Source organism: Camelina sativa, chromosome 3 (genome assembly GCF_000633955.1).
Source record: "Camelina sativa cultivar DH55 chromosome 3, Cs, whole genome shotgun sequence".
NCBI classification, from domain to species: domain Eukaryota; kingdom Viridiplantae; phylum Streptophyta; class Magnoliopsida; order Brassicales; family Brassicaceae; genus Camelina; species Camelina sativa.
The window spans coordinates 6,599,559-6,626,780 of record NC_025687.1 but is presented as its reverse complement, the minus strand read 5'-3'; the positions used below and the strand labels follow the sequence as shown (position 1 = coordinate 6,626,780).

The following is a 27,222-nucleotide window of genomic DNA, read 5'->3' as shown; positions in this document are numbered from 1 at the left end:
AAAAGGAAAAAAAAACAAAAAAATTAATCAGTCGAACCAAATTAATATCATCGGTTAAGAAACAATTATATACAACCACACATCAAATAATACTTATCCTCTTGTAAGAAAAAAAATGATGCATCCACCACAAGAACTTAAATTATAATCTAATCAAAAGATCCAATCAAAATTCTCTATTATCAAAAATGATAATAGAGAATACATGAATTGGTATAGGGTTGAGATGTTTTTCTTTCCGTTGGAAATGAAAATTCTTCACCCAAAAAAAAAGTATTAAGTACGAGGTACTTGCTTGGGTTTCCGGGTTGGTTTCTGCGCCTCTTGGGTGGTGGAGCAACGGAGGAGTTGGGTTGTTGAGTCATCGACGGCTCGTGATCACGGTTGAAGTTGTTTGCTCCGACACGAGCACCAGCACCAACACCAACACCGAGACCAGCACCAGTACGAGCACCTGAGATGAGGAAGGACTGAGCGGCGGNCATCTTTGAGAACCCATGCATTTTTTAACCTTTTAAAACTACAACTTTAATATATTTATATTTTATTTAAAATTATAAAAATTTCAACTATTATTTTATTTTTTATTTTTAATATATATATATATATATATATATATATTTTAAATCAACTTTTTTAAATATTATTATAATTATTATTTTATGTGTGTGTTTTTTTTACCGTTGCTGAATAAAGTCAATTTAAAAAAAAAAACACACATGAAAATAGTGTAGATTTTGATATATTTTAAAACAAATGCGCTGAGGAAAGGTTACGGTTTGGGCGTCATTGTAAAACGGTGAAATGTGGGCACATGCGGGTGTGGTCAGGAGGCCACCTCAGAGTCTTTCTCGTGTCTTTCTGATGGCTTCATGACAAAACCTCTCTCTTTCTCTCCATTTAACTCATGATTTTTGTATCTAAACAACCAAAGCCTTCACTATGTTTCTTCTAGCTAGTTTTTTTTCTTTTTACCTCGACTGATAGTTTTTAGTACCTACTTAACCATGAGACTATACTAAATATTACTCTTTAAAACTTAATCAAACCTTGTATCCTTTCAACTGTGATAAAAAAAAAGTAGGGATTTAATTTGAACTTATATTATTTTATTTCTATTTTTTAAGTATCATCTCAACAGTCAAATTTTTGTTTAAAAATAATGTTTTATGTTTTTAACTAAAAATTTTAAACAAAATTTTTGATAAAAAAATAAGTGTATTAATAAATTGTTATTCCCTTTTATTTGTGTTTTATTTTTAAAAAAATGACTATAACGACAAAAGTCATAATTAGCATATTTTGACATTTTGTAAACACAAAAAGTATATTTTGGCGTTACCATTCATAAAAGATTCTTTACTAAAAATAGTGATAAACACTAAATTTTTCAAAAATATAAAATAATTAATTAACTTTTTAAAAGAGAGAAATACAAATCATTTCAGTCAAAACAGTTAATTATAGTTGTACATGTGTCCTCCAGTAAGCTGTGTGTTTTAATTCAATTGCAAACAGATTTGACTATTTTAAATTTTTAATTAATTAGTGAACAGCTAATAATATTCTAATATATTAAAATAAAAGTTCTTTCAGAAAGTAGAATGTAATAGAAATCCAAATTTGCAACATTTACCATTTATTTAAAAGTCTTAAGTCATATGTATGGTACTTATTATTATGTATTGACCCAAAACCAATGTATTTTGTCTCAGTACTAATTAAGAAAAAAGAAGGTAAATTACAGCTCATATCATACTTATTACAATAAATGTTTTAGATTTTTTACTAACTATACATTGCATTGTTGTATTTATTCTAAATTTGGGTTTCACAGTTAATTACTTATGATTGCCACTTGTCAGTAATGTGGTGCAAAACGTGAAACGGACATTTTGGTTTCAGTGAATATCTATCCGCACGCGCGCCTTACCTCCGCCGTGTGAATCGTGGAGTTCATTCGCTACTAGTGCGCGTGGGGCTCTTACTGTGACCAGCTTTACAACTCAGCTTCTTTGTTGGTTATTGTCTAAATATAAGCATAGTGACAGTTTTAGTCTTAAATCATTAATTTCATTTAATTGGTAGAGATTATTAAATCTATCATAGCTCTTAGTGACCGTTTTAGTCTACAAACCATTAATTAGTCCAATTATGTGAATCAGTAGAGAGTAAAAAAAGCTTAGAGTTTTAGTTATGTCAAAATATAACTAATATGCACATGTATAATTTTTTTTTTCTTAAAGCATATAGTATCCATAATAGAGATGACTTTCCCATTCACTGCAAATACATATCATAATGTTTTTCTTTTATAACTCGAGTCTAAAATAAGCAATCTGATTAACCTTAAGAAAGAGCATAATAGATAAGTTTCATAGACACGAGTTTTCAATCCCATGTAGCCAAGGTTAAGTTAGATTCATACTCCAATGTCTTTGATTCACCTGGAATCGCTTGTGTTTAGTCTTTAAACCATTAATTAGTCCAAATTTAATCAGTAGGAAGTAGAAAGCTTATTGAGTAATGAGTTTAATAATGTCGAAATTCAACTATTATGAACATGTAATGACATTAAAAGGCCTATAGTATCCATAATAGATTATTTTTCCATTCATTGCAAATTAAATATCATAATGTGTTTGTTTTCTTTTCAAACTCGAGTTCAAAATAACAAATCTGTTAAACATTAGGAATTACAGCATAATAGATAGTTCTATATATACGACTTTCCAGTCCCATGTAGCCGAGAGAGATAATGGAATTGGCAACACTAGATTGCTCCAAGGTTAAGTTAGATTCATACTCCAATGTCTTTGATTCACCTGGAATCGCTTTTGTTTTAGTCTTTAAACCATTGATTAGTCCAATTCAATCAGTAGGAAGTAGAAAGCTTAAGTAATGACATTAAAGAAGCCTATAGTATCCATAATAGATGATTTTTCCATTCATTGCAAATTAAATATCATAATGTGTTTTTTTTTTCTATTCAAACTCGAGTTCAAAATAAACTAATCTGATAAACATTACGAAACAGCATAATAGATAGTTTTTATAGATATGATTTTTCATTCCCATGTAGCAGAGATCATGGAATTGGCAACACCAGACTGCTCCAAGGTTAAGTTAGATTCATACTCCAATGTCTTTGATTCACCTGGAATCGCTTGTGTTAGCTTCAATGGCTTCTTCCTCTCTGATTCCTCAAGCTGAGAATAGCAGAAAGACCAGAGAAGCTACAATGGAAACAACAATAAGATCAGAAAAAAACTCAGACAAAAATACAGAACAATGATCAATGTTGTTTCTTAGGATTTGCAGACCTGAATTGTGTCTGTTTTGAGGAAATTTCTCTGGCGTCTTTGTCCGTTGGGTAAACGGATCCCAACTCTGCATTGTGCGTTGCGATCGCCTCCCTTTGGTTCTTCCGGTAGTGGTGGGAATGTTGGCAATACCGCAGATGTAACTGCTTCAACCGCTACTTCTTCAGGCGTTATTGTCGATTGATCATCTGATGAGTCTTTCATGTTATTATCTTCCAAGGAAGCAGCTAATGCTCGTCGCAGTTCCTCTTCTTCTTCATCTTTTGCAACATCCTCTACAGGAATAGGTCAAGGTCAATCTTTTTTTGCCCAACAGACTAGACAATGAAGTTGTGGAAAAGTTTTGAAACTAACCTTTGGGTTTGGAATGAGGAGTCAATGAGAAGCTGCCTCTTGGCCGCTTCTTTGAGAGAGAAGCAAAGTGTTCACGAGGACCACCATCCATGAACGGCACTAAATCCTCTAGCAAATTCTCGGGTTCGACCATTCCACTCCACATTCTCATCCTTTGACCAGTGGTTGGATCAATTACAAGCACCACGGGAATAGATTCAAGCTTATAGTATGTGCAAACCTTCCTTCCTTCCGTGGTATCATCATAGACCTAGAACCAAAAAAGGAGGGATTAAAACCAATTCTGTACAGACTCTTTACTAAAGAGAATTTAGGAAAGCAAACGAAAGTTTAAGGGGGAAGTTCTATATTAAACCTGCCAGAAGATGAAGTTGGCTTTGATAGTCTGAGAAACAGCTTCATTCGCCCAAGTATCTCGATTTAGCTATGAGAAAGAAACACAATTAGCTGGGATGTGAGTGGGTGTACAATACCATTTAACCGATCGAAACTGAAACAAATAAAAACCATGCGGAAGAGAAGATAAACCAATCCAGTTTACTATCCAAGCAAACCAAAACCAAAACGAACGAGAAGGAAGCCTGTTTCTAAAGAAATCTTTCAAATTGAAGTATATTCTCTAAGAAACAAAATCTCAACCCAAACTGAAATGAAAACAAACAAATCTGAAAAATGGAAAAAATATGAACTAAAACCTAACTAAAACAATAGATTAGGCACCCTAGATGTGACTATCGTCAAAAATTGAGCAAGAACGAAATCCAGAAGAAAAAAATAATATTAGAGAGTAACCATATGAGAGCTGAATTCCGTGGTAGATTGGAGGTTGACGAGAAGCCATTTATCCTGAGAAGACGAAGTAGCTTTTGCCTGAACAAAAAACCATAGAGCGAGGTTTAGAATAAAAAAGCAGACAAGCAATCAGCAAAACAATTAACTGAGTAGAATACCAGTTCAAAGGAGCCCTGGAACATCAGATGAAAAGGAGGACGGTACAACGATGCCAAGCTGTCCCGAGGAGCGGATGCTGACTCTGATGCAGAGGCTGAGGCAGAGGAAGCACCCTCATCTGGTTCCCAAATTCCCGGGCTTTTTGGCTCTTCACTGAAGTTACGGAAAGCAATCAAAGAAGTTGGTTCAGGCTGAGAGTTTCCCGCCCTCATAGCCCTAATCACAAATACAAGTCAATTATGAGAGCTACATCCCGTATGTACATTTAAGATGAGTTTATCATCAGCATAAAAACAATAAACCGATATCTACATAGAATGGGGCATGATTAAACATGTCGGAGATGCTGACTTTAATGGGCTTATGAAAGTTGAAAACAAAACTTTTAGAGGCGCATGACTATACTCCTACTGTTTTAAATAGTTTTGTGTACTTATTCATAGCTTCCCTGGATAAGTTTCTTTGCAAATGCTAATCTCAGACCCCTGGAACGTAGAACTTTTACATGTATTTCTGCATTGTCTATTGAATTAGTAGAGGCAAGGGAAGGAGCAGAACCAACATGAGGTTGACAGTCTGACACATAGTCAACTAGAGCAACCTAAACTATAAGATCATAAGAAGCAACTTGAGGATAAAAGACTAAACTCTATGCTGGGAGTTCAGCTGGCTGCCAAACTAGAAACTTGGAGTGATATAACTGCAGAAGTAATTGTAATGACTCTGCTAACAACAGAGCCAGAACCTGACTCTGCTAACAACTTAACAGACCCAACTAGATATTCAACCAGGTCTGGTTTGAGTTAACAGCATCAACTAAAACCTAGATTATAATAGTGCTAATTGAAACAATGGTAAATTTAAAAACTACACTAGGAAGAAGACCAGCAGAGAAATCAATCAACCAACCCCTGAGAGTCAAGAAACTAAAGATGGCAGCTCCAAAATTGAGGAAAAATATTCAACCTAGACACACATCCGGATATAAGAGAAAACAAAGAAGCGAGCGAACAAGAGACTAACCCATAATAAACTGTTTCACCATAAAGAGTCTCTCTCACAACAGGCAAAGGAGCACGGACTTCATCTACATCATTCTGCACCCTTTGATTTCCTGTGTCTGTAGTGGCCCTATTAAAATACAACAGCACACCATCAGGTCAAACAAACTAAAGATGGATAATAGAACCTCGAGAGCAGGGGGATTAGAATAAATCAAAGAAAGTATCAAGAGTCTATAACATTATCACTAATCATACCCCCAAGATTGTGAAGCCATGGGATCATTGGACTCAGGCAGAGTGTGTGTACCAGATGGAAGCATACCACCTTCGTTTCCAATGTAAAAAAGCTGAATAGCTTCGTCAAGTTTCCAGCTTGTCGCCTGTTGATAGCAGAAGTCTACTATGTCAGTAATTTTACACAAGCGAAGAGAGCATAACAAAGTATCAACACAAGAGTGGCTAATCACAAACAAATTATAAAACACCAAACTAATCTCATCAGTCATCACATAAACCCTCGATCAAAATGCAGATCGTAACCCCACAGGAACCAAATCACAGAGATCTCAGACTAATCTCAATCCAGATCAACTAATAGTTACCAAAAAAAGCTCTCAATCTAGGGGTTTTAAACTCGAATACTCAAAAGTGTTCATCAGATTTTACCCATAAGCTGAAAAAAAAATGAGAGACCCAATCTAGGGTTTCAACTCGACATCCAAAATTGTTCATAAAGCATATACACTTCATACCCATAAATCAGAAAACAAATCAAGGTTAAGCTCACTCACACTAACCCATCAGTTGACCAAAGCACCCACCCTCATAGAACAAACAAATCTACCAGTTTCCAAGCACAAACCTGTAAGAACTGCCGAGCAGTTTCAGCGGTCTGTCCGACAGCGATTTCAAGGAAAGAAGAGACCAATCTCTGCTGGTCACCGGAAGACAACATCCCCTCCATTGCTCTGCTAAGACCACACAAACCCTCAGAGAAAAAAACTCGAATTCCTGAGAGAGAGACACAAAAAAAAAAAAAGAAACAGAAATTAATCTAATGATCTGTGAAAAAAAAAAAAAGAAAAAAGGAAAAGAGCCCAGAAATTATAGCAACAAATCAGACTTGCCCAGAAGATGAGAATTAAATTAGGAACTGAAGAGTCGAATCCTGCGGGAGGAAGAGAAGAAGGAAGTTACCCATACAAAATGAAAGTTTTCTTTTTTTTCATCTTACTGCCAAAAATATTAGTAGAGCTCTTCACCGGATTCAAAAAGACTACTATACCCCGGAGATGACGATTATAACCCTAAGGAGGGTCTATTCAAACCATGATTTTGTAGAATTTGATGGGATTTAAGAAATTTAGAATTTTGATAGATTTTAGGGAATTTTGATAGATTTTAGGGAAGTTCATATGATTTTCTGTAAAATTCTTTCAAATTCTACCTAAAACCATGAGATTTGGATTTTTGTATTTTTAACTAAACAAATCCTCCATAGTCTTAAAAATTATTAAAATCCTAATCCACAAAACTGTTTTGAATAACAATAGATTTTTAAATCATCAGTTCAATAACAAGGGATTTTAATAGATTTTAAATTAGATTTTTAAATCATCAGTTCAATAACAAAGGATTTTAATAGACTTTTTAAAATTCATGATTGAATAACATACAATTTGTAAATTTCACACAAATCACTTAAAATGTCGAGGCGTAAGTTGTATTCGAGTAAATTCGTGCAAAGAAGTGGGGTTTGTCCAAAAAAAAAAAAAGTGGGGTTGATTATGACATTTTCCTTCGAAAAACAAATACGCATGTGAAATTAATTGGTCCATCCATCATCATTGAGTTCATTTCAAGATATTATTGTCCCAGACTATTACTATTAAACACAACTAATTATTATCTAAGTTCGATTACTTAATAAGAAGCATTTTTTCTTAATTGTTAGTAGTTGACATTTTTCAAATTCTTGCTGTACAACAACAGACACACGTCAATCAACTTTTTTTTTTTTGATTAACTTCTCAAAGGATAAATCACTATCAAGGATTTTTATGTGCCAGAGGAAGTTACAAAAATTATAAGTAAAAAATCTGTCTAACAATTTTGTGTTCTTCTGTCTTCTGTGTCTGTCTCTCTTTCAGAGTGAGTGAATGAGCAAAGACCCTCTTCATGCTGGTTTTGATCTTTCTCGCGGTGGAATCCGCATCCATGACTTCATTGACTCATAGACAGTGAATCCAATTGCAACCGATGGAACAATCTAGCAAACGAAGACAAATCAATGAATCATAAAATTTTGGGAGAAGAAAATAATGAAATCCAGACTCAGATGATCTAGGATTTACCTTAATGTAGTTGATGCTTAAACCAGCAAACAACTGTCTCCAACCCTGAGTTCGAACAATCGTGTTGAGCCCATCAAATGTGTTCTTGTAACGCTTGTTGTTGCCTTCACTCGTCATAGGCTGTAGATTCTCTACCTGTTGTCACACAAAACACGAAATGTAGGTTTATGAGTTCTGAAATGTTGCAAAGTTTGAATCTTGTCTCTGGTTTGTTAGTTTTTTATACCTGCATTTGTCTCCTAACAACATCCAATGGGTAAGTGATGGTCTGGCCAAATAAACCAGCTAACGCTCCACAAGGTAGATGCATACTTACAGAGTTTTGATGCTCTTCAGGAACATGTCTTTTCAATTCCTCATATATATAGAACTTAAGGCCCGCGTAAGGAAGGATGCCAATCAGTGTTGGCCCTGCAAAAACACAGGAAATCCCCAATCTTTGTTCATCATTTACAAATCCAAATTAGGAACAGTGCACACACACAAATGGGGTTTAAGAGTCAGTTTATAGAGTTGGTACTTGTTTGATGTCAACCGTTTATAGCTTGAAAAATCATTAATGCAAGCAAAATTTATGTGCTTTACCTATGCCTCGATAGAGCCCACGTGGTCCCCCTTCTTTATAAGCCATTGCAAGCACCTCTTTTATGCCTGAATATGTAGGTTGACGGTAAAATCCATTTGCACCAACTTGTCTTGTGTCAGACACCTAAAAATGGAATAACAACGGCATAAGAGAAGAAACAAAACGATATTTCTTCATTTTCCGTTAAGCAACAGTAAAAGAATGATATTCAAAATCACAAACCTGGTAAGCTAGCTTAGTGCGAGCTAAATCAAGGGGATATGTGCACAAAACTGCTGTTCCGCCTGCAGCTGAACCGGCCACAAGATCAACAATTGGACCAGAACCTAAAGGAAGATTATTTTGCAAAATCCAGTCACGATAAACTTCATACGTCATGTAATGAAGGGCGGCATAAGGAATAATCCGAATAACACTCGCCCCGTTTCCTCTGCAATAGTTATGCACATCACAAGGATTTAGTAAAGTGACTGAGCCAAGCTTACAATATTAAGAGTCAAAGCTACTAGGTACTTACTTGTAAAATCCGAGAGGACCATCAAACTGTAACACCTTCTTTAGCGACTGGGACACGCCAAGGGTCCTAAAATCGTTTGTTCTGGTCTAGTGTTGAAAGCACAGTTATACAATCAATAGTTAGTAAACCAAATAAACAGCAACCATAAAACCAATACCCCAATTTTCAGAAAAACAGATAAAATCTGAATACAATTTAGATATAAACCATAGCCATTGAAAACATAAGAAGATCAAGACGAGGGAGAATCATCACCTGCAAAAGAATTTTGATCCTTTCCAAAGGTGCAACGGCAGTCTTAGCAATGGCCCCAGCAGCTCCTCCAGCGATAAGGGTTTTAGCAAGCACAGGCAATGTATCCACAAGGCTCATCACATCAGCCGAGAGTGTGGAGCCTTGTGAAGAACCCATCTCAATTCAACAACTTAAGTCAAATTCGGAATGTTCTCTCCTTTAATCTGAAAAAAACGCCTTATCCCATCTAAATCTAGGGTTTACGACCGCCGCAGATCTCTTATTGAAAGTTAAACCTGAGAAACTGAGAAATCCCAAGAAAGAGTACGAGAAGCTAAAAAGCAGATTCTCCTCCTCTCTTAAAGCAATATTCATTAACAGCCTCAACGAAACACTCTTAGAATGATCATCCAACCCCACACCACACCACACCTGAAGATCAAATCCCAAAAAAACTAGTCTTTCTAATCTGACAGATCCAGATACAATTCCACAGCCGAACCAACCTCACGAACAAATTCGATCGACTGAGCAAACGAACAAATACCCTTTTGAGATTGATCTAAATCAATACCTCTTCAGATCGCAAAACGAATCAATCAATGGGAAAATTCGTCGAGGAGAGACAAACGTAACCCTACAGCTATATTCACGAAAACAGAAACTGAAAAATTCTGGGGCGAAGAATATAAGTTATCGGAGAAAAGTCAGGAAATTTTTTTGTGGAGCTGACGAGGAAAGTGCGACTAGAGGCTCGCCGTAAAAATCTCAGAGAAGAAATAAGGAAGACGAGTTGGCTTTTGATTCAAAATTCGAGTCTTTTTTGCTCTGTTTACTCATTGGTCGCGCATTTTCATATGCTCGAAGAAACAGAGCGATACCTTTTTAGGTTTATATTCCATGTGGCACGGTGCACCTAAATTATGGTGGACCTACAGATTCATTGGTTTAGTAGTTACCCAAAAAAATCACGTTGAACTTTTAATTGTTACTCGGATCGAATCGAAATCCTTTATAGTAGTACAAGTCACCTGTCCAATAGAATTAAGGTACATCAGATTTATTTTTTTTAATTAACAGAAAAAAATACAAAAATAGTGTAAAAAATAGGTTTACGCTTCAACTGACTCTTTCCCATAATCTCAAATGCTCCACTCCGCTTCTTTCTTTAACAATAGAACAGCAACATGATTATCTACAAGAAGCCTCTGCTTTTCTTCCTTCTATCAAGTAAAAAAAAAATTGAAGTTGTCGTTTCATTGTTCTACTTTTAGATTCACATCATTACATGTACTTACCTTCTTCTTTGCAATTCACAATTTGTTTCGTATTTCTCATCGTCGTTTTTAAATGATCATCAAATTCTTTATTTCTCAAATTTTTTTCTTTTGGATTTGCAGGTTTCAGATTCCAGTTTCTAATTAGCTGTCGTCTCTTCATTCGAAATCTCTGACCCCAAACAAATGTTCTTATCTGCAGGTATCTAATCTCAATTAGTAGCAAATAATGTGAAGCTTATTTATGATCTAAAGGGAATTGCTTTGCTCTAACCAGACACCAGTTCTTATAGATAGCAGATCGTCTTTTTGATTTATGATCTATTTAATTTCATCCAATTATATTTCCTTTTATTTGTCAAACCATTCGTTAGTTGGTTTAACTCCATAAGGATATATTTACTGTTACCATCCCATCTATTAGTCTGATGCTATATATATGATGCAGAGCTTTTAAAACTTGAGAAACTTCGCAAAGTAACAAACAACATAAATATTTATTCTCGACGTTTTTTTTTGTTGTGTTCAGATAAATTGCAAGTTTTAATTGTGGTGTTTCAAGTAGTAATATGAAGGTTGAAAAACGTTAATAGGAACGTATTTTTTGTAAGACTTTGTTTAAAACATAACTTTTGTCTTTGTTTTTACTTTATTTTGCAAAGGAAATTATCTTGCTTTGTTTTGCTTACAAGTGATGTTCTCTTGGAAAAAACTGATTTATAATAACTCATCCATCTTTCTTTTCATTGCTATTTTGTTTCACGATCACAAGAGACACGACTCAAAACATACATCTAGCTTCAGAGCTTCAAAGTTCAAACTCAAGAAGAGTACAACACCATGACCACAACCACGAACTATACTCTTCCTGCTCAAAGCTCCTTGGTTATCTTGAAACAAAAGATATCTCTCTTAGTCTCTTACCGTACTAGGGATCACCACGAATAATATACCAACTTTAATTATAGTAGAGATTCATATAATTTATCATTTTACTTTTCAAATAATTTCAATTGATTGCTCTTCGATCTTTTCTCATTGCACGATTTGATGACTTGGTTTACGGCGCTACATGGACGTTTCCAATTTTTTTTTTTTTTGATTGAGTTAACCAGAGTCTTTAATTTCTTTGCAACAGAATTTATGCACTTACACCCATAATCATATACTACATATAAAATACACATCTCCCTAAACTTATTTATTAGTTTATTAGAATGGCAGTGACACATGGATTACAAAGTTTACATTACATATTCACATGTAAGCTACTCTCTTCTAATAGATAACCAATTTTTTTTTGTAAATGTGTTTCAAAGGTTTGAATTAGAGAATTTCTTAAGAGCATTATTTTGATAATATTACACAATATTTTATTCTAATTCATTTGTTATATGTGTTACAAAGGTTTGAATTAGAGAATTTGTTAAAAGCATTATTTTGATAATATTACAAAAAAAGAATTTCTAATTTATTTTTCCGCGCGTAGCGCGGGCCATTACACTAGTATTATATAAAAAAATCATAACAATATGACATTTAATTCAGTTTCTTAAAATGAAAAAAATTTAAATTTCAAACAGTTACAATAAAGAATCAATAAAATAAAATATAACAAACAATAAAATGTATCGCATATTTGCATGCATGTTACACGATTAACAAAAGCATTGTGTTAATTTAATTAACAAAGCTGCATATCCTTCTGATTTCTCCGGTAGAGCCAGTGAGGGGTTCAATATCACCCATCTTGATCATGGCTGTGGCGAAATCTGCCGCAAACTTCGATCGGTTCCTGCTATATTCCGACACGATGGCATCGGTTGATGCACCAGATCCGACCAAAACTTGATCGGTTACTAAAAATCCTTTCTTTTGCATCAAGTTCTTGTAGTAATTGTTGTCGAAAGAATTAGGTGTCACAAGATCCAAGGCTGCAAGATTCCCATCACTTCCCACGGTTGGGCATCGACGTTTGCGAGTGCTGGCAAATCTTGCGTCGATGTCGCTTGAGTTTTCGTAAAGCCTGTCCCGGAACAAGAAGCATTGAGATTGCCCTATGGTGTGAGCTCCTGATCAATATATAGCATACACGAACATATAAATATCATTTAGAAACACATATGCATGGTATACTGTAACAAAGAGCCAATGCAATTAGAATAGCAAATCACACATTAAAAAAAATTAAGATCTAATGGACTAGATTTTGTTTTTTTGGTTACTAATGTTAAAGAATAGCTTTGCACTGACCTGAGAGAGCGACAAGATCTCTTGTGTTAAGGCCTTTCTTGCTGAATAGGCCAGAGAGTTGGTCAAGGTTATCTTTAAAGCCAGGAAGTTCACCACTATTTGCCAGAGCCTTGAACGCGGCTGTTGAATCCCTCCTTCCGACTTTTACCGCCCATTTTGGACCTCCCACCTAAACATTGGAGTTGGACAACAGAATTGTCATAAAAATGAGATTGGGTATATTTACATGTATAAATAATCACTAACTTTTGACAAAAAATAAAAATAAATAATCACTAACATGCTACATACATATTCAGAAGCGTCTCTTGCCGCAACCGCTATTATGTCAGCGCAAGAAACAATGCCGGGACAAACTTTCTCGACTTCGGATTTGGCTTTATCTATGACTTCAAAACCTCTTACAGATTTGAAGTTTGGCAATGCATCTCGCTCGCTTTCTATTGTTGATGTTCCCTCGAGCAATATTGATGCGTCGTAACCCTAAACATTCACAAAAGTCGTATAAAAATGAATGTGTTTCCAAAATTGTGGAACTAGTATGAGGAAGAATGAAAACTTACATGAACAAAACAGTCGTGGAAATGCATGCGGATAAGCGATGCGGCCATTCGTCGTTCACGAGCTATGGCGGTTCTAATGGAGGATCGGATTTTGGAGAGAGCATTCGGACAAGATTGATCATAGAATGTTGGAGAAAGTTGTGCTTGACAGATCGAGAACGTGAGGATGATGCTCACTGTCATCAACATAAACCTTAGTGAAAATCTCTTCATATTTTTGAGGTGTGTATTTCGTACGTCAGACAAAATAGTAAACTATCTTCTTTTTTTATGGTAAAGAAATAATATATTTCTTATTTGAAAATTATTGTCGATTAAGAATGATATTTGATGAGATTGATGTTGAATGTTACAAACCCTAGGGGGTTTATACATTTATATACGTGCATGAGAGATTTCACGCGGTGTCGCTATTTTTTATATTAAAAGGAGGTGTCACTGTTCAAAATTGGAGACTGTGATGTTTATTGATTTGGATTAAAATAAATAAATTGTTGGGATCTGACTTTTTGGTCAAATTGTTAAATTAAAAGAAAAAGAATAGGAACATATCATTCATCAGTAAGCGCTTAATTAGTTTAACTATAACCAACCATTATTTTGTACGATTAGTATGAAAGTAACAATAATTGACGACCAGAAAATAAAAGGCAAAATGTCAAACACGCTATAATATAAATTAATGCTCAGAAGTTTTTGCCAAAAGGCACTAATTAAATTTAGTTTCCTAGCCAAACCAAACCAACAAATTAGTTTAAAAACCGATGAATGGTACGTTAAAACACCTTATGAATTTGGTTGCTGGCCAAAATTTGATCGATGTGAAATCTTTAGCAAATAAAAATGGAATTGAGCTACATATTGCGGGAAAGATTGATTAACTAGACGACTTGCAATGTCCCTACGATGTCAATTCTCTATGAAAGAAAACTATGCATGGTCAATGGCGATAGAAATCATATGATCCAGTCTTTGATAGGAATCTTTAAGCATCGCTATCGATGGTCATAACCGTAGTACGTAGTCGTTTTTCACCGTTTCGTAGTGTAATTTTGCATCTCATGTACGTCGTAGTTTTTCCCCTAAGAATCGAATCAATTGGTCCCTTAATTTGCTTCCTATAGAACATAATATTAGTAGTAATGATTTACAGATTATAAAAAAAAAACATCCACAATATTTTTTTTTTAGTTGATTTTATTACGTGATGGCTCTCCTCTGGATGTTGGAAAATGCACCCATCTATGCACCAGCTTCAGCAACCACAAATCTAGATGCAGTTATACGTATTGTTTGATATAATAATATTGATGAGCATGTGTCATGTGTGCTTCTTTCGATGAAAAGGTCAATTCAACTATGTTCGACTGTTACTAGACGAGTGCGCGCATGGATCCAAACTGTGTTTTGCATGATCCAATTAGACAAAAGCTGTACTGTATTATAAATTCAAACCAAATGACGTGTTTGTACATATTTATTAATATTACATGATCAAATTGAAATCTTTGTTTGTAACTAATGAGCATATATATTGTTATTTAATCTTTAAAAAAAATGAAACTATATCATCATCAACATTTGAGGCAAATTATATCTTTGTTTTTGTTACCGTGTGACATTAATTAGTTCAGCGAGAATTATTAGTATCGCTATATATATTATATATGGACACATTATCAATACTTTCATGATAAATCTTAGTAACTACATATGTACATTACACTCACCGTACCCTATCAAATATAGATACTTTTTTGTGTGTGTGCAAAATGTTGATACAAAGCTTAAACTGATATTGTATTTGCAATCAAATGGTGTTGTCTTTAAGCATATATATTGATTAGTCACACGCGGGGAACACTTCAATATAATATTTAAACCGTATACATGATTTCATCGGAAATGCGTAATACGAAAGTCAAACAGAAATCTACAAAAAGGTAACATAACGATAGGATATTTGTTCTCTATATCATTTTCATCTGAAATAGGGGATGAGATTTTAAGAAAACTAGATCGAAACGAACCAAATTTATCTAAGGTTTTAAGTAACCTGATGAACAAAGTTACCTTAAGAGGAGAGCAAAGCCGAACAAGCTTTTAACCAAAAAAAATAAAAAATAAGCAAAGGCCGAACAAGCTAAGAATCAGCCTCAGCTATACTTGCGGTTACAGTATGGACAATGAGACATCACATTATCCTTACTAAAGATTCTTTCACTACTTTTCCAAAGTCAAAGGTCAATTTTTCCAATTTCGTGTAACCATACGATACGGTTTTAGTTATTGTTTTGGTCAACGTAAGCCAGCTTTCCATAAATCTAAACCTAATTCGGATTATTTCAGTTTCCTTTTAATACTATAAGTAATGCAAGAGTGGAAAAGGGAAGATAATCACACTCTTTTGCTTATAAAACGAATATTCCAAAGAATATAAAAGAAAATTTGTTGAAATATAATATTTAATTAGTTCTTATTACAGTTTAACATTCATGAAAAAGTATAATTATAATTTCAGATTGCTAAATTCATTACGTGAATGTAATCATCTTTTCAATACTTCACTCTTAAATCGTAATGAAAGATTGCAATAATCATATACATATAAAAAAATATTTAGGATGTTCCGTTCAAGGCTGCAAGGCCTTAAAGGAGAAAAGGCAACTACTGGAAAAGGTCGTCGGATCGTTTTCACGCGCTCCCGCAGAAAAAAGTGACCACGATTTTGATTATTTCGCTCCTATATAAATAAGTCTTATTTCGTCTCATTTCCAAAAGTCACACCAATCAACTTCAATTCATCAATCACTTCTCTGTTAGCAGTTACGAGAAATTTGTTTTATTACTTACAAAATTACAAAAAAAACAAAAAAAGAGTGTCTTCTTGCTATAACACTAAATTCAAAATGGCGGTCTTCAAGATTCTTGTATTGTTGTTGAGTTTGTCTTGTTACTGCTGTCAAGCACAGCTTTCTCCTACTTTCTACGACCAAACTTGTCCAAACGCTCTCTCAACCATCCGATCATCAATCCGAACCGCAATCAGCCGTGAACGTAGGATGGCTGCGTCTCTCATCCGTCTCCATTTTCACGACTGCTTCGTTAGCGTATGTAACTGACATTTGACAACATGTGTGTATTTACATATATAATACATATATGTGTTTCATGGACCGCTCTAAAATTTATGTTTTTTTTTATTTTATTTTTTTTATTGTAGGGATGTGATGCATCGGTCATGCTCGTGGCAACTCCTACCATGGAGAGTGAGAGAGATTCATTGGCAAATTTTCAATCGGCAAGAGGATTCGAAGTTATCGATCAAGCCAAATCCGCTGTGGAGAGTGTATGTCCCGGCGTAGTTTCTTGCGCTGATATTATTGCCGTTGCTGCTAGAGACGCTTCCGAATACGTTAGTCTCCCTCCACCCTTCATACATATATCTTCAAAACATATGATCATACTAAACTACTATTTTACAAATTTTGAAGAATATAGTATTTTTTCTTGTTACAAATCATAATTCTAATTCCTAACTATGTAAATTTTGGTATCATCAATAGGTCGGAGGTCCAAGATATGCAGTGAAGGTTGGTCGGAGAGATTCCACCGCCGCGTTTAGAGCTATTGCAGACAGCGGCGATCTCCCCAGCTTCAGTGCAAGCCTCGACACACTCTCTGATCTCTTTCTTCGAAAAGGACTCAACACTAGAGACCTCGTCGCTCTTTCAGGTCAGTCACCCTAGAAAATCACACTTTTATTAGTCACTAATATAATTTCTCAACTTTTGCGACCTTTCTTTTGACACACGTAAAGTTTATTTACAGGAGCTCACACCTTAGGGCAGGCTCAATGCTCCACGTTCAGGGATAGGCTTTACGACAACTCTAGTGACATTGACGTAGGATTCTCCAGCACACGTAAGCGTCGCTGTCCAGCAAACGGTGGAGATACGACTCTAGCACCACTAGATCAAGTGACACCAAATTCCTTCGACAATAACTACTACAGAAACTTGATGCAAAAGAAAGGACTTTTGACGAGCGATCAGGTTTTGTTCGGAACCGGAGCTTCAACAGAAAGTATTGTGACGGAGTACAGCAGAAACCCATCTAGATTCACGTCTGACTTCGCAGCTGCAATGATCAAGATGGGAGATATTCAGGCACTCACTGGCTCAGATGGACAAATCCGAAGGATATGCTCTGCTGTTAATTAAAAAAAAAAGGTTATTACTAGTCTTTTCCGAAAAAAGTTTCGAGACTATTGAAATTCAATTTATTATATGTTTACATGTAATATCCATTTGATTCATTATTGTTGTAATCGTGTGTAACTAATTTCCTGAGATAAATCGTTTGTTATTTGAATATATGGTAATAAATAATTTGGAGTATATAAGGTCCCCCAACTTATACAGTCACGGAAATTAGAAAAATGAAACCTGAAAAATGTCATGCCTAAAAAGCTACATTATCCACATATGCATACACGTGGAGCTATAATAACAACGTCGCGTGTCGGTCACCATAAGTTCTCTCCACGGAGAAAACCACCGGTTATTTCCGGTTACTTTTCACTCTCGTCTTCTATTTCTTCCACGTCATTCTCTGAATTCCCCTGTCACAGTCCTTCTCAAAATCTTAATTCGGGTAATACTATAAATATCTTTAAACCAAAAAAAAAAAAAAAAAAAAANAAAAAAGAGAAGGAAGGAGAAGGAGAGAGGAGAAGTGTGATTCGACCGATTCTCTAATCGTGGAGTTCTCAATTTACAAGGAATCTGGAATATTGTGTGGGTTTTTTATTTGCCGGAGATGAGAAGCGGCGGGTTGGAAATGATGTCATCTTCGTCGGGGATTTTGTCGTCTTCTTCGGCGGCAGCAATCGTAGCGCTTAATCTCAAGGAGGCTACGAATTGGTGGTCGGATGTGAATGAATCTCCGGTGTGGCAAGATCGTATCTTTCATATCCTCGCTGTTCTTTATGGGATTGTTTCCGTCATTGTTGTGGTACCGTTACTTTTGTTGTCCTTCTCGTTTTTTTGAAATTGAGATTGAAATTTGGGGAAATGGGTTAATCTGAAAATTGAAAAGATTAGGGATTCCAAGGTTGAATGTGTTGCGGGCTGGTTAAGAAAAGCCCTAAAATTGATTGAAAGTTTTCATTTTTTTTGGTTCTAGGTTCAATTGATAAGAATACAATTGAGGGTTCCTGAATACGGCTGGACGACGCAAAAGGTCTTTCATTTTCTCAATTTCCTGGTGAACGGAGGTGTGTTTTCTTGTCCCTCTTGTTACTTTTTTTCAAAGTTTATCTGTGTATCTTTTTTGTTGATTTCCTCGTGTTTTTCATTATAGTTCGAGCTCTAGTTTTTGTCTTCCGGAGAGATGCACAGAAGATGCAGCCAGAGGTTTGGTGTCTCCATTGTGTCCTTGTGATTTAACCTCATTGATTGATGGTGGTCGATATGAAATTTCTAAACTTGCAAGGCTCGCTTGGTTTTTCCTTGTAGATTCTGCAACATATGTTGCTTGACATTCCAAGTCTTGCTTTCTTCACTACATATGCGCTCCTGGTGCTCTTTTGGGCAGAAATATACTACCAGGTCAAAAATGGTTCTGTATATTCTTTAAAAATTTGTTTCTGGTGCATTGTTGTTGATGTTAACTCCGTCCTGTCAGGCACGTGCTGTATCTACTGATGGGCTGAGGCCAAGTTTCTTCACAATTAATGCAGTTGTATATGTAATTCAGGTGAAACTAAATTTCTATCTGGCCTTTATAGTAACTAATATCTGAGAGATTTGCAAAGTCTTAGAGTTAACCTTGAACTTATTATTAATTTTTCTTACTATCCATCTGTATTGATGTGGGCTTCCTCAGCTTTAATCTTTTATGTGAATTTATTAATTCCAGATTGCTCTTTGGTTGGTATTGTGGTGGAAGCCTGTTCACCTTATGGTAATCATTTCTAAGATGTTCTTTGCAGGTATAGCTTGAAGCATAATTCATCTTGTACGTTTATTGATTATATTCGTTTTATGTGCTCTGTGTCTCATCTTTTGCGAATGTATATTGCAGGTGTCTCATTGTTCGCGGCACTTGGCTTTTTACTATATGGAGGAAGGTAAGTGTGTTGCCACTTGCGTATGCTATACCACCATGATGGTAGCTTAGTTTATATGCTTGTTACCTGCTGCCACAAATGAGTTGTTGATATCATTATGAAAACTAGGATTCCTACCCTTCTCTGATGGCTGGCTAGATTAGATCCTTTTAGTGCCATCAGGCTTTATCTATATACCACTACTTATATGAAGGAAAATGCTCATGAAGTTTCCTTGGTTTACGTAGTTGATGACTATTTATTTGCAGGCTTTTCCTGATGCTTCAACGATTTCCAGTAGAATCTAAAGGGCGGCGCAAGAAGCTACAAGAGGTGAACATTGGATTTTAAACCAAAGTTACCCCGATGTTCTATTTCCGTTTTTGTAACTTTACCCCCTTTATGTATTATGCGAATTGCAGGTTGGATACGTGACAAGCATATGCTTTACATGTTTCCTCATCAGATGCATCATGGTAAAAGATATACTCATCATACTAATTAATATCAATAGACTGTTTCTTGTTGATATACTCATCAGATTTCATCATCTTTTAATGGTCTAGATGTGCTTTGATGCGTTTGACGATGCAGCAGATCTCGATGTCTTAGATCACCCAATCCTAAACTTCATATACTATCTGGTAAGCTCTCTCTATACACCTATTTGAGATACATACCATAGATATGCATATATATATATATATATATACACACACTATGTGGATCTTAGACTCTAAATGTGAAACATCTTTTGAAAATGTCTAAGCAAAAGTATGTGTCGTGTTTACTTACAGTTGGTGGAGATATTACCTTCGTCTCTGGTCCTCTTTATCCTAAGAAAGCTTCCACCAAAACGCGGTATCACACAGTACAGTCCAATCCACTGAACATGTTCAGATAATCGAAACACTGAGGTAACTACGGTACCTTTTTACTGGATGCTACAATAACAGAGAAAAACTTAAGAAACAGCTGAAGAAGAAGGGTCGAAAGATGATCTGCTTTTTTTTTTTTTTGGGTTTAAACCGGAAGTTAATATCGTGTAGGTACCGGTAAATCGAGGGGTTCTTGTTCCTTTCATAGAAAAAGATGTACATTGTAAGGGGGGTTGCAGAACAATGTGGTTGTGATGTCTCTCTAACTAATTCGATGTGGTTGATTAGTAAGTATAGTCTCTCTTGTTTATACAGATCCAAAGTAGTTTGGTGATATATGGACCTTGGCTTGTCATTCCAGTCGAAGTAGTCTTGACTGGTTGGTGTTATTCTACTGGTCTTTTTCCACCTCTGTCTACTGAAAGTTAGGTGAAATTTTCCAAGAACTAATAATGGTGTTATTGTCTTTCCAAGTACAAAATGTTGTTCAATTGTAAATAAATTTTGCAGAATGTGTATTTAGATCAGTTTGTTGTCATATGAATGTGAGAGAGAGAGACAAAGACGCAATCGGCAAAAATAGTGAATTTTAAAACCAGCATAGAACGTACAAAAAAACTGTAGGATCAGAGAGATATCTTCCTCTTTCATTTTTGGTCGTCCAAAGCACAGCACAGTGGATCAATTAAAATACAAAAACCACCGACCCAGCGGAGTCAAGAGTCATAATAATTCGTTCATCGAGGAAATAAACAAACGGTGAGGATAAGAGAAAGGAAAACAAAACTTTCCGTTTAAGTTACGTGAATCTTCTTCTTTTGTGATATTTTTGACGGCTCATGTTCTTCGCACGAGTAACGTATTATAATTATTTTATTAAATCCTTTTTTGTTGTAAACTAGAGAATTTAGGAAGTGAAATTTCTTAGTCTTATTAATGAATGTCGAGGTTACAAGTATATATATAGGAGTATAAGAGTTAAAACCCATAAAGTAATTAAGTACATAAGATAGGCCATGGACCGTGAATTAATGGCCGATGGACCGTACATGTGCGGACCGGTATATGAGCCGAATGGCCATGTCCTAATGGACTGTGAGCGGGCCGGTCTATAGAGTCCACTAAGTGTTTTACAACACTCCCCCTTAGACGAGATGACCGTGCCATGTTGGATAGGATCGCTGCAATGTGCTTAGGGGATGCTGCCTCATTAAAACCTTACCAGGAAAACCCAATGGGACAAAACCTTGGTGAAGGAAAAAGAGTACAGCACACATTGCTCCCCCTGATCCAAACATCACTCCAAGTCCAGAAGTCTCCGCATTTCAATCTTGTGCGTGAGCTTCCTGAACGTCGATGTCGGCAATGCTTTGGTGAAGAGATCGGCTGAGTTGTCGCAGGACTGTACTTGCACCACTTGAACTTCTCCGGCCTTTTGTAGTTCATGTGTGAAGAAGAACTTCGGCAGTATGTGCTTCGTCCGATCTCCCTTGATGTACCCTTCCTTGAGCTGTGCAATGCAAGCCGTATTGTCCTCGTAGATGACGGTTGCTTCCTTGCTGTCTTCTAGGCCGCTATCCGTCCTAATATGCTGAGTCATGGACCGCAACCAAACACACTCACGGCTGGCTTCATGGATGGCTAGGATCTCCGCGTGATTTGACGATGTGGCCACAAGAGTCTGCTTCATCGAACGCCAAGAGATCGCCGTACCGCCGTGCGTAAACACATAACCTGTTTGTGACTTACCGTTGTGTGGATCAGATAGGTAACCTGCATCAGCAAAACCAACTAGACCTTCATGGTTATGGTTAGTATAAAATAAACCAAATCAACCGTCCCTCGAAGGTACCTTAGGACGTGTTTAATACCATTCCAGTGCCGTATAGTTGGACAAGAACTATATCTTGCTAGGAGGTTCACGGCAAAGCATATGTCCGGCCTAGTGTGGCTAGCCAGGAACATTAACGCTCCTATAGCACTGAGGTAAGGCACTTCAGGTCCAAGAATTTCTTCATTGGCCTTCTTAGGAGCAAATGGATCTTTATCCAAGTCTAAGCTTCTAACAACCATTGGGCTAGTCAATGGGTGAGCTTGCTCCATATTAAATCTCTTGAGTACTTTTTCTGTATATGCCTTTTGATGCACAAGGATTCCATTATTTCTGTACTCAAGCTGCAATCCCAAACAGAATTTTGTTTTGCCTAGGTCTTTCATCTCAAATTCTTTCTTGAGGTATTCTACAGTTTGGGCGATTTCCCCAGAGGTACCGAGGATGTTTAAATCATCCACGTAAACTGCTATTATCACAAATCCTTTGTTTGCAAACTTCTTTATGAATATACATGGACTGATTGGGTCGTTCTTATAGCCTTTCTTAGCTAAATAATCACTTAGTCGGTTATACCACATTCGACCACTTTGTTTCAGTCCATAAAGCGATTTGTCTAGCCTTATGCAGTATTGGTCTCGAGTACCATTTGAACATTTATGTTCTATACCCTCTGGTAATCTCATATAAATCTCATTATCCAGTGGACCATATAAATAGGCGGTTACAACATCCATTAACCGTAAATCCAAATTTTCTCTTATGGCCAGACTTATTAGATATCTAAAAGTCGTTGCATCCATCACAGGGGAGTATGTCTCCTCATAATCTATGCCGGGTCTTTGAGAGAATCCTTGTGCTACAAGCCGTGCTTTGTATCTCACTATCTCATTTTTCTCATTTCTCTTTCTTACAAAGACCCACTTGTGTCCAACTGGTTTAATGGTAGGTGTCGTCCTTAAGATCGGACCAAACACACTTCTCTTCTTTAAAGAGTTTAACTCCACATCAATGGCTTCTTTCCATTTAAGCCAATCTTTACTTTGAGTGCACTCTAATATGGATGTGGGTTCTAGATCCTCATTTATCTCAAGTGCTACCTTGTTTATAAATATTTCATCAATGTCGACATTTTTCCGGTTCCATTTTATTCCAGACATTATGTAATTGATTGATATCTCATTGTTATCAATTCCTTCAGGTTCTTGAGGTTCAGCGTCCTGAACTTCACCTGGTACATTAATTATTTCCGCGGCCATGTCTGGTTTTTCGGTAATTCCCTGAACCTCGGTCTGTTTTGCACCTTTAGACTTTCGAGGATTTTTATCTTTGGAACCTAACGGTCTACCTCGTTTCAAACGTGGTTTAGACTCTGTAGCAACTTGTTTATTGTGTTCCTTTTGAACATCAATACGTACTGGTGCATTGCAAGCTGGTATGTACGATTTTGTTACTCTCTTTGGGTCAGCAAAGGAATCTGGCAATTGATTAGCTAGCTGTTGTAAATGTATAATCTTTTGAACCTCTGCATCACATGCTAGAGTTCGAGGATCTTGCCAATTTAAGGATGTTTGATTCCATGTTAATTCTTTGACCAGCTTGCCGGTCTCACCACCTATAGTAGGGAATTCGGACTCAACGAATTGACAGTCCGCGTATCTGGCCTTAAATAGATCTCCTGTCAATGGCTCAAGATACTTTATTATGGTGGGAGACTCATATCCCACATATATTCCCATCCTCCTTTGAGGTCCCATCTTAGTTCTCTGTGGTGGAGCAACGGGTGTATAAACGGCACAACCAAATGTTTTGAGATGGGATAAGTCTGGCTCTTGACCCGATAATAGTTGGGATGGTGAATATATGTGTTCACTAGATGGCCTGATGCGTATGAGTTCTGCTGCATGTAAGACCGCGTGTCCCCAAGCCGACACAGGAAGCTTCGATCTCATTAACAATGGTCGAGCTATTAATTGTATACGTTTAATGAAGGATTCAGCTAATCCGTTTTGTGTATGGACATGTGCCACAGGATGTTCCACACTCACCCCCATGGACATACAGTAATCATTAAACGCTTGGGATGTAAATTCACCAGCATTATCTAGACGTATAGTCTTTAGTGGAAAGTCTGGAAAATGTGCTCTTAATCTTATGATTTGAGCCAACAGCCTAGCAAATGCTAGGTTCCTTGTGGATAACAAGCATACGTGAGACCATCTGGTTGATGCATCGATCATAACCATGAAATATCTAAACGACCCACAAGGTGGGTGTATTGGTCCACATATGTCACCTTGTATCCTTTCCAGAAAATGCAAAGTCTCTTTTGTGACTTTTACTGGTGATGGTCTTGTAATGAGTTTCCCTTGTGCACATGCTACACAAGTGAGATTTTTAGGGAAAACTCTTTTCTCTTTAAGGTTGTGCCCATTTGAACTCTTAATTACTTTACGCATCATGTTCGAACCCGGGTGGCCTAACCGGTCATGCCATAGAGTGAATTGTTCAGTGAACATTTTGTGCTTAGCCATGTTAGCTTCTATCATGTTAATCCTAGCATGGTATAAACCAGTGTCTAGTGCGGGTATGGTCTCTAGGACCTTCTTTTGGCCATTTACATTTTCAGTAATGTATAGGAATTCTTTAGTTCCTTCACCCTTGGTTTCAACATGATAACCATTTAATCTTATATCTTTAAAGCTCAATAAGTTTCTCTTAGAGCTGGGTGAGTATAGGGCATCACTTAGTTCAATATGTGTGCCGTTAGGCAACAAAATGTGAGCCTGGCCGTAGCCTTCTATCATGTTGGCTATACCCGCAATTGTACTAACATTTGCACTTTTCATTTTGAGATCTATGAAATATCTTTTGTCTCTTAGTATAGTGTGGCTGGATCCACTGTCCACCACTAGTTCACTCATGTCCTTGGCCATTTCTATAAATAGGACATAATTTTGTATTTTAATAGGACAATTATAAAATAAAAGAACCATTGCATTTAAATTAAATAATCATCCAATACAATAAAGGAAAATAAAGCATAAAAGCATTGAAATTAAACCGCATTAAAACGAAAATCAATCATCATCTTGAAGGCAATCGGAAGTCTCTAGCAAGTCGTCATTCTCATGATCGAAGTCTCCTTCATCATCGATGTACGCATAGTTGGCTTCCGGATTTTTCTTTAGAACTTCTTGGTATGCATCAATGAGGTGTTTGGGAGTTCTACAAGTCTTGGACCAGTGGTTTGACATACCACATCTGTCGCAGACCGATTTAACCTTGGTACGTGGTTTAAAGGACGTATGGCCCTTACCACCACGTCCGCGGCCTCCTCGGCCGGCCTGTCCGCCACGGCCGCCACGGCCACTACGTCCTCTGCCACCACGGCCTTGGCCGTAGTGTCTTTCTCTGTGGACATAGTTGGTCTCATGGGGCACTTTGGGCTCCTTAGGCTCCATTGTAGTTTTCTTTCCCAAATCAACCTTATTTGCTTCCGGTAATGGGGCTGTACCGGGAGGTCTCATAGCACTGTTCATCAGCAGCAACTCATCATTCTGCTCAGCTAGCAGTAAACATTCAATGAGTGCCCCATAATCGGCAAAGCCTTGGTGCCGATACTGTTGCTGAAGAACTCTATTGTTAGGGCTGAAAGTAGACAAAGTCTTTTCTATCAGCTCCCTTTCAGTCACCTCTTTTTCACATAACCTAAGGAGTGAGACAATCCTAAAAAGCTCAGAGTTATACTCCTCCACGGATTTGTAATCCTGGATCCTTAGGTTCTTCCAATCAAACTCGGCCTTTGGAAGGAGCACCGTCTTTTGGTGCCCGTAACGGCGTTTAAGCTGTGTCCAAAGGGCGAGTGGATTGTCTATGAAGAGGTACTGGCTCTTGAGACTCTCTGCAATGTGATGGTGCATATGTTGGAGACACTTGTTCTTTTTCTTATCAGTGCTCTCAACTTCCTCATCAATGCAACCAGCTAGGCCGTTTGACCTTAGGTGGATTTCGGTGTCTTTCACCCATTCCAAGTAGTTCTTTCCAGAAGCTTGCAAGATGGGATAGTCTAGGCTTTTGAGGTTTGTCATCTGCATATAATATAGACATCCGGTAGTTAGCATGCGATATTTGAGATCGAATCATGCAACAAATATTTATTCAGGTCATGCGGTATTTGAGACCGAAACATGCCTTGGACCATGCGGTATTTGAGACCGAAACATGTCTTTGGACCATGCGGTATTTGAGACCGAAACATGTCCTTGGGCCATGCGGTATTTGAGACCGAAACATGTCCTTGGGCCATGCGGTATTTGAGACCGAAACATGCCCTTGCCTATTATAGATTTCGTATGGTTTAAATTCATGCATGCAAAGACAACAAAATCAAATATGTATGCATGCAATAATTTCCTTATTTCTAGATAGGATTTCCTTTTTCTTAAATTTCCTTTTTAGTCTAGGATTTAGTAAATATTGTTTTAAAGGGTTTTAGATAATTACTATAACCGATTAGGAACTTATCCTAACCATAGTTTTAATTTCCGATTTCATGTTTTAAAGTTTATAGGAACTTAACAATAGTTTTTAGTTCAATCGGAATTTTCAACCCTTAACTCAAGTTTATCAAATTCGGTTTTGAGTTTTAACAATCCTAGAACATGATTCATGCAGCCGAAATTTACATGAACAATTTATGCTTGGATAGATCCTATCTTTATACATGATCCGTTTTTCAATATGATGCATGAATGATCCGGTTTTTAATATCCTAGAACATGTTTAAACAACAGAATATTTCTAGGTTCTTATGCATCACAACAAGCAGCAAACAACCAAATTTAATTCATAATATTATTGGTTTTAATTCTCAAGGAATCTAACAACCTAAATACCAACCGATTTTAAGTTTTTTTTTTTTTTTAGGTTTTAGAGATCTTAAACTTTGTTGGTTGTGTACTTGTTTGTCTTAGGGTTCTATA

General features: G+C 36.6%; 5 protein-coding genes and 1 long non-coding RNA gene across 9 annotated transcripts; 3 read left to right on the top strand and 3 right to left on the bottom strand.

Moving 5' to 3' along the window:
- On the bottom strand, positions 2,921–6,859 carry LOC109124448 (plant UBX domain-containing protein 7-like). Of its 2 annotated transcripts, none has more exons than XM_010497939.1 (10): positions 6,760–6,859; positions 6,495–6,643; positions 5,888–6,012; positions 5,652–5,759; positions 4,628–4,844; positions 4,470–4,547; positions 4,033–4,101; positions 3,678–3,927; positions 3,324–3,598; positions 2,921–3,236 (listed from the first exon to the last, which is right to left on the bottom strand). In XM_010497939.1, exons 2-10 carry the CDS (start codon positions 6,594–6,596, stop codon positions 3,069–3,071), a joined length of 1,392 nt encoding a protein of 463 aa, XP_010496241.1. In that variant the 5' UTR covers positions 6,597–6,643; positions 6,760–6,859; the 3' UTR covers positions 2,921–3,068. The 2 variants fall into 2 exon arrangements, with proteins under 2 accessions (XP_010496241.1, XP_010496249.1); XM_010497947.2 differs by having other exon boundaries at positions 6,756–6,852.
- Positions 7,632–10,172, bottom strand: LOC104773340 (mitochondrial substrate carrier family protein P-like). Its single transcript, XM_010497927.2, has 7 exons — positions 9,345–10,172; positions 9,090–9,175; positions 8,795–9,002; positions 8,572–8,695; positions 8,213–8,397; positions 7,987–8,121; positions 7,632–7,901 (listed from the first exon to the last, which is right to left on the bottom strand). The coding sequence occupies exons 1-7, from the start codon at positions 9,498–9,500 to the stop codon at positions 7,809–7,811; spliced, it is 987 nt and encodes a 328-aa protein (XP_010496229.1). The 5' UTR covers positions 9,501–10,172; the 3' UTR covers positions 7,632–7,808.
- LOC104773334 lies at positions 10,471–11,567 on the top strand. Its single transcript, XR_765103.2, has 3 exons — positions 10,471–10,613; positions 10,724–10,802; positions 11,373–11,567. It is a non-coding gene; the product is annotated as an uncharacterized LOC104773334 (long non-coding RNA).
- Positions 12,281–13,720, bottom strand: LOC104773326 (peroxidase 5-like). The gene is made up of 4 exons (XM_010497911.1): positions 13,417–13,720; positions 13,145–13,336; positions 12,854–13,022; positions 12,281–12,672 (listed from the first exon to the last, which is right to left on the bottom strand). The coding sequence occupies exons 1-4, from the start codon at positions 13,627–13,629 to the stop codon at positions 12,281–12,283; spliced, it is 966 nt and encodes a 321-aa protein (XP_010496213.1). The 5' UTR covers positions 13,630–13,720.
- LOC104773325 (peroxidase 4-like) lies at positions 16,212–17,801 on the top strand. The gene is made up of 4 exons (XM_010497907.1): positions 16,212–16,526; positions 16,640–16,831; positions 16,983–17,151; positions 17,248–17,801. The coding sequence occupies exons 1-4, from the start codon at positions 16,326–16,328 to the stop codon at positions 17,637–17,639; spliced, it is 954 nt and encodes a 317-aa protein (XP_010496209.1). The 5' UTR covers positions 16,212–16,325; the 3' UTR covers positions 17,640–17,801.
- On the top strand, positions 18,099–20,872 carry LOC104773315 (protein TOM THREE HOMOLOG 1-like). 3 transcript variants are annotated; one of them, XM_010497902.2, is made up of 12 exons: positions 18,099–18,432; positions 18,604–18,694; positions 18,781–18,833; positions 18,936–19,028; positions 19,105–19,176; positions 19,339–19,411; positions 19,504–19,549; positions 19,798–19,861; positions 19,951–20,004; positions 20,095–20,172; positions 20,326–20,445; positions 20,722–20,872. In XM_010497902.2, the coding sequence occupies exons 1-11, from the start codon at positions 18,238–18,240 to the stop codon at positions 20,416–20,418; spliced, it is 912 nt and encodes a 303-aa protein (XP_010496204.1). In that variant the 5' UTR covers positions 18,099–18,237; the 3' UTR covers positions 20,419–20,445; positions 20,722–20,872. The 3 variants fall into 3 exon arrangements, with proteins under 3 accessions (XP_010496204.1, XP_010496200.1, XP_019098993.1); XM_010497898.2 differs by having other exon boundaries at positions 20,578–20,854; XM_019243448.1 differs by lacking the exon at positions 20,722–20,872 and having other exon boundaries at positions 20,326–20,720.

Coding starts and splice junctions, on each gene's coding strand:
- LOC109124448 (XM_010497939.1), bottom strand. CDS start 6,596: ATGGAGGGGATGTTGTCTTCCGGTGACCAGCAGAGATTGGTCTCTTCT. Junction 6,013..6,494: donor CTGCTCGGCAGTTCTTACAG/GTTTGTGCTTGG, acceptor TGCTATCAACAG/GCGACAAGCTGGAAACTTGA. Junction 4,102..4,469: donor CGGAATTCAGCTCTCATATG/GTTACTCTCTAA, acceptor TCTTTCTCATAG/CTAAATCGAGATACTTGGGC.
- LOC104773340 (XM_010497927.2), bottom strand. CDS start 9,500: ATGGGTTCTTCACAAGGCTCCACACTCTCGGCTGATGTGATGAGCCTT. Junction 8,696..8,794: donor GCACTAAGCTAGCTTACCAG/GTTTGTGATTTT, acceptor TTCCATTTTTAG/GTGTCTGACACAAGACAAGT. Junction 8,122..8,212: donor TTGTTAGGAGACAAATGCAG/GTATAAAAAACT, acceptor GTGTGACAACAG/GTAGAGAATCTACAGCCTAT.
- LOC104773326 (XM_010497911.1), bottom strand. CDS start 13,629: ATGAAGAGATTTTCACTAAGGTTTATGTTGATGACAGTGAGCATCATC. Junction 13,337..13,416: donor TCCACGACTGTTTTGTTCAT/GTAAGTTTTCAT, acceptor GTGAATGTTTAG/GGTTACGACGCATCAATATT. Junction 13,023..13,144: donor CAAGAGACGCTTCTGAATAT/GTATGTAGCATG, acceptor TCCAATGTTTAG/GTGGGAGGTCCAAAATGGGC.
- LOC104773325 (XM_010497907.1), top strand. CDS start 16,326: ATGGCGGTCTTCAAGATTCTTGTATTGTTGTTGAGTTTGTCTTGTTAC. Junction 16,527..16,639: donor TTCACGACTGCTTCGTTAGC/GTATGTAACTGA, acceptor TTTTTATTGTAG/GGATGTGATGCATCGGTCAT. Junction 16,832..16,982: donor CTAGAGACGCTTCCGAATAC/GTTAGTCTCCCT, acceptor TATCATCAATAG/GTCGGAGGTCCAAGATATGC.
- LOC104773315 (XM_010497902.2), top strand. CDS start 18,238: ATGAGAAGCGGCGGGTTGGAAATGATGTCATCTTCGTCGGGGATTTTG. Junction 19,029..19,104: donor GGGCAGAAATATACTACCAG/GTCAAAAATGGT, acceptor CCGTCCTGTCAG/GCACGTGCTGTATCTACTGA. Junction 19,412..19,503: donor TTCTAAGATGTTCTTTGCAG/GTATAGCTTGAA, acceptor TGTATATTGCAG/GTGTCTCATTGTTCGCGGCA.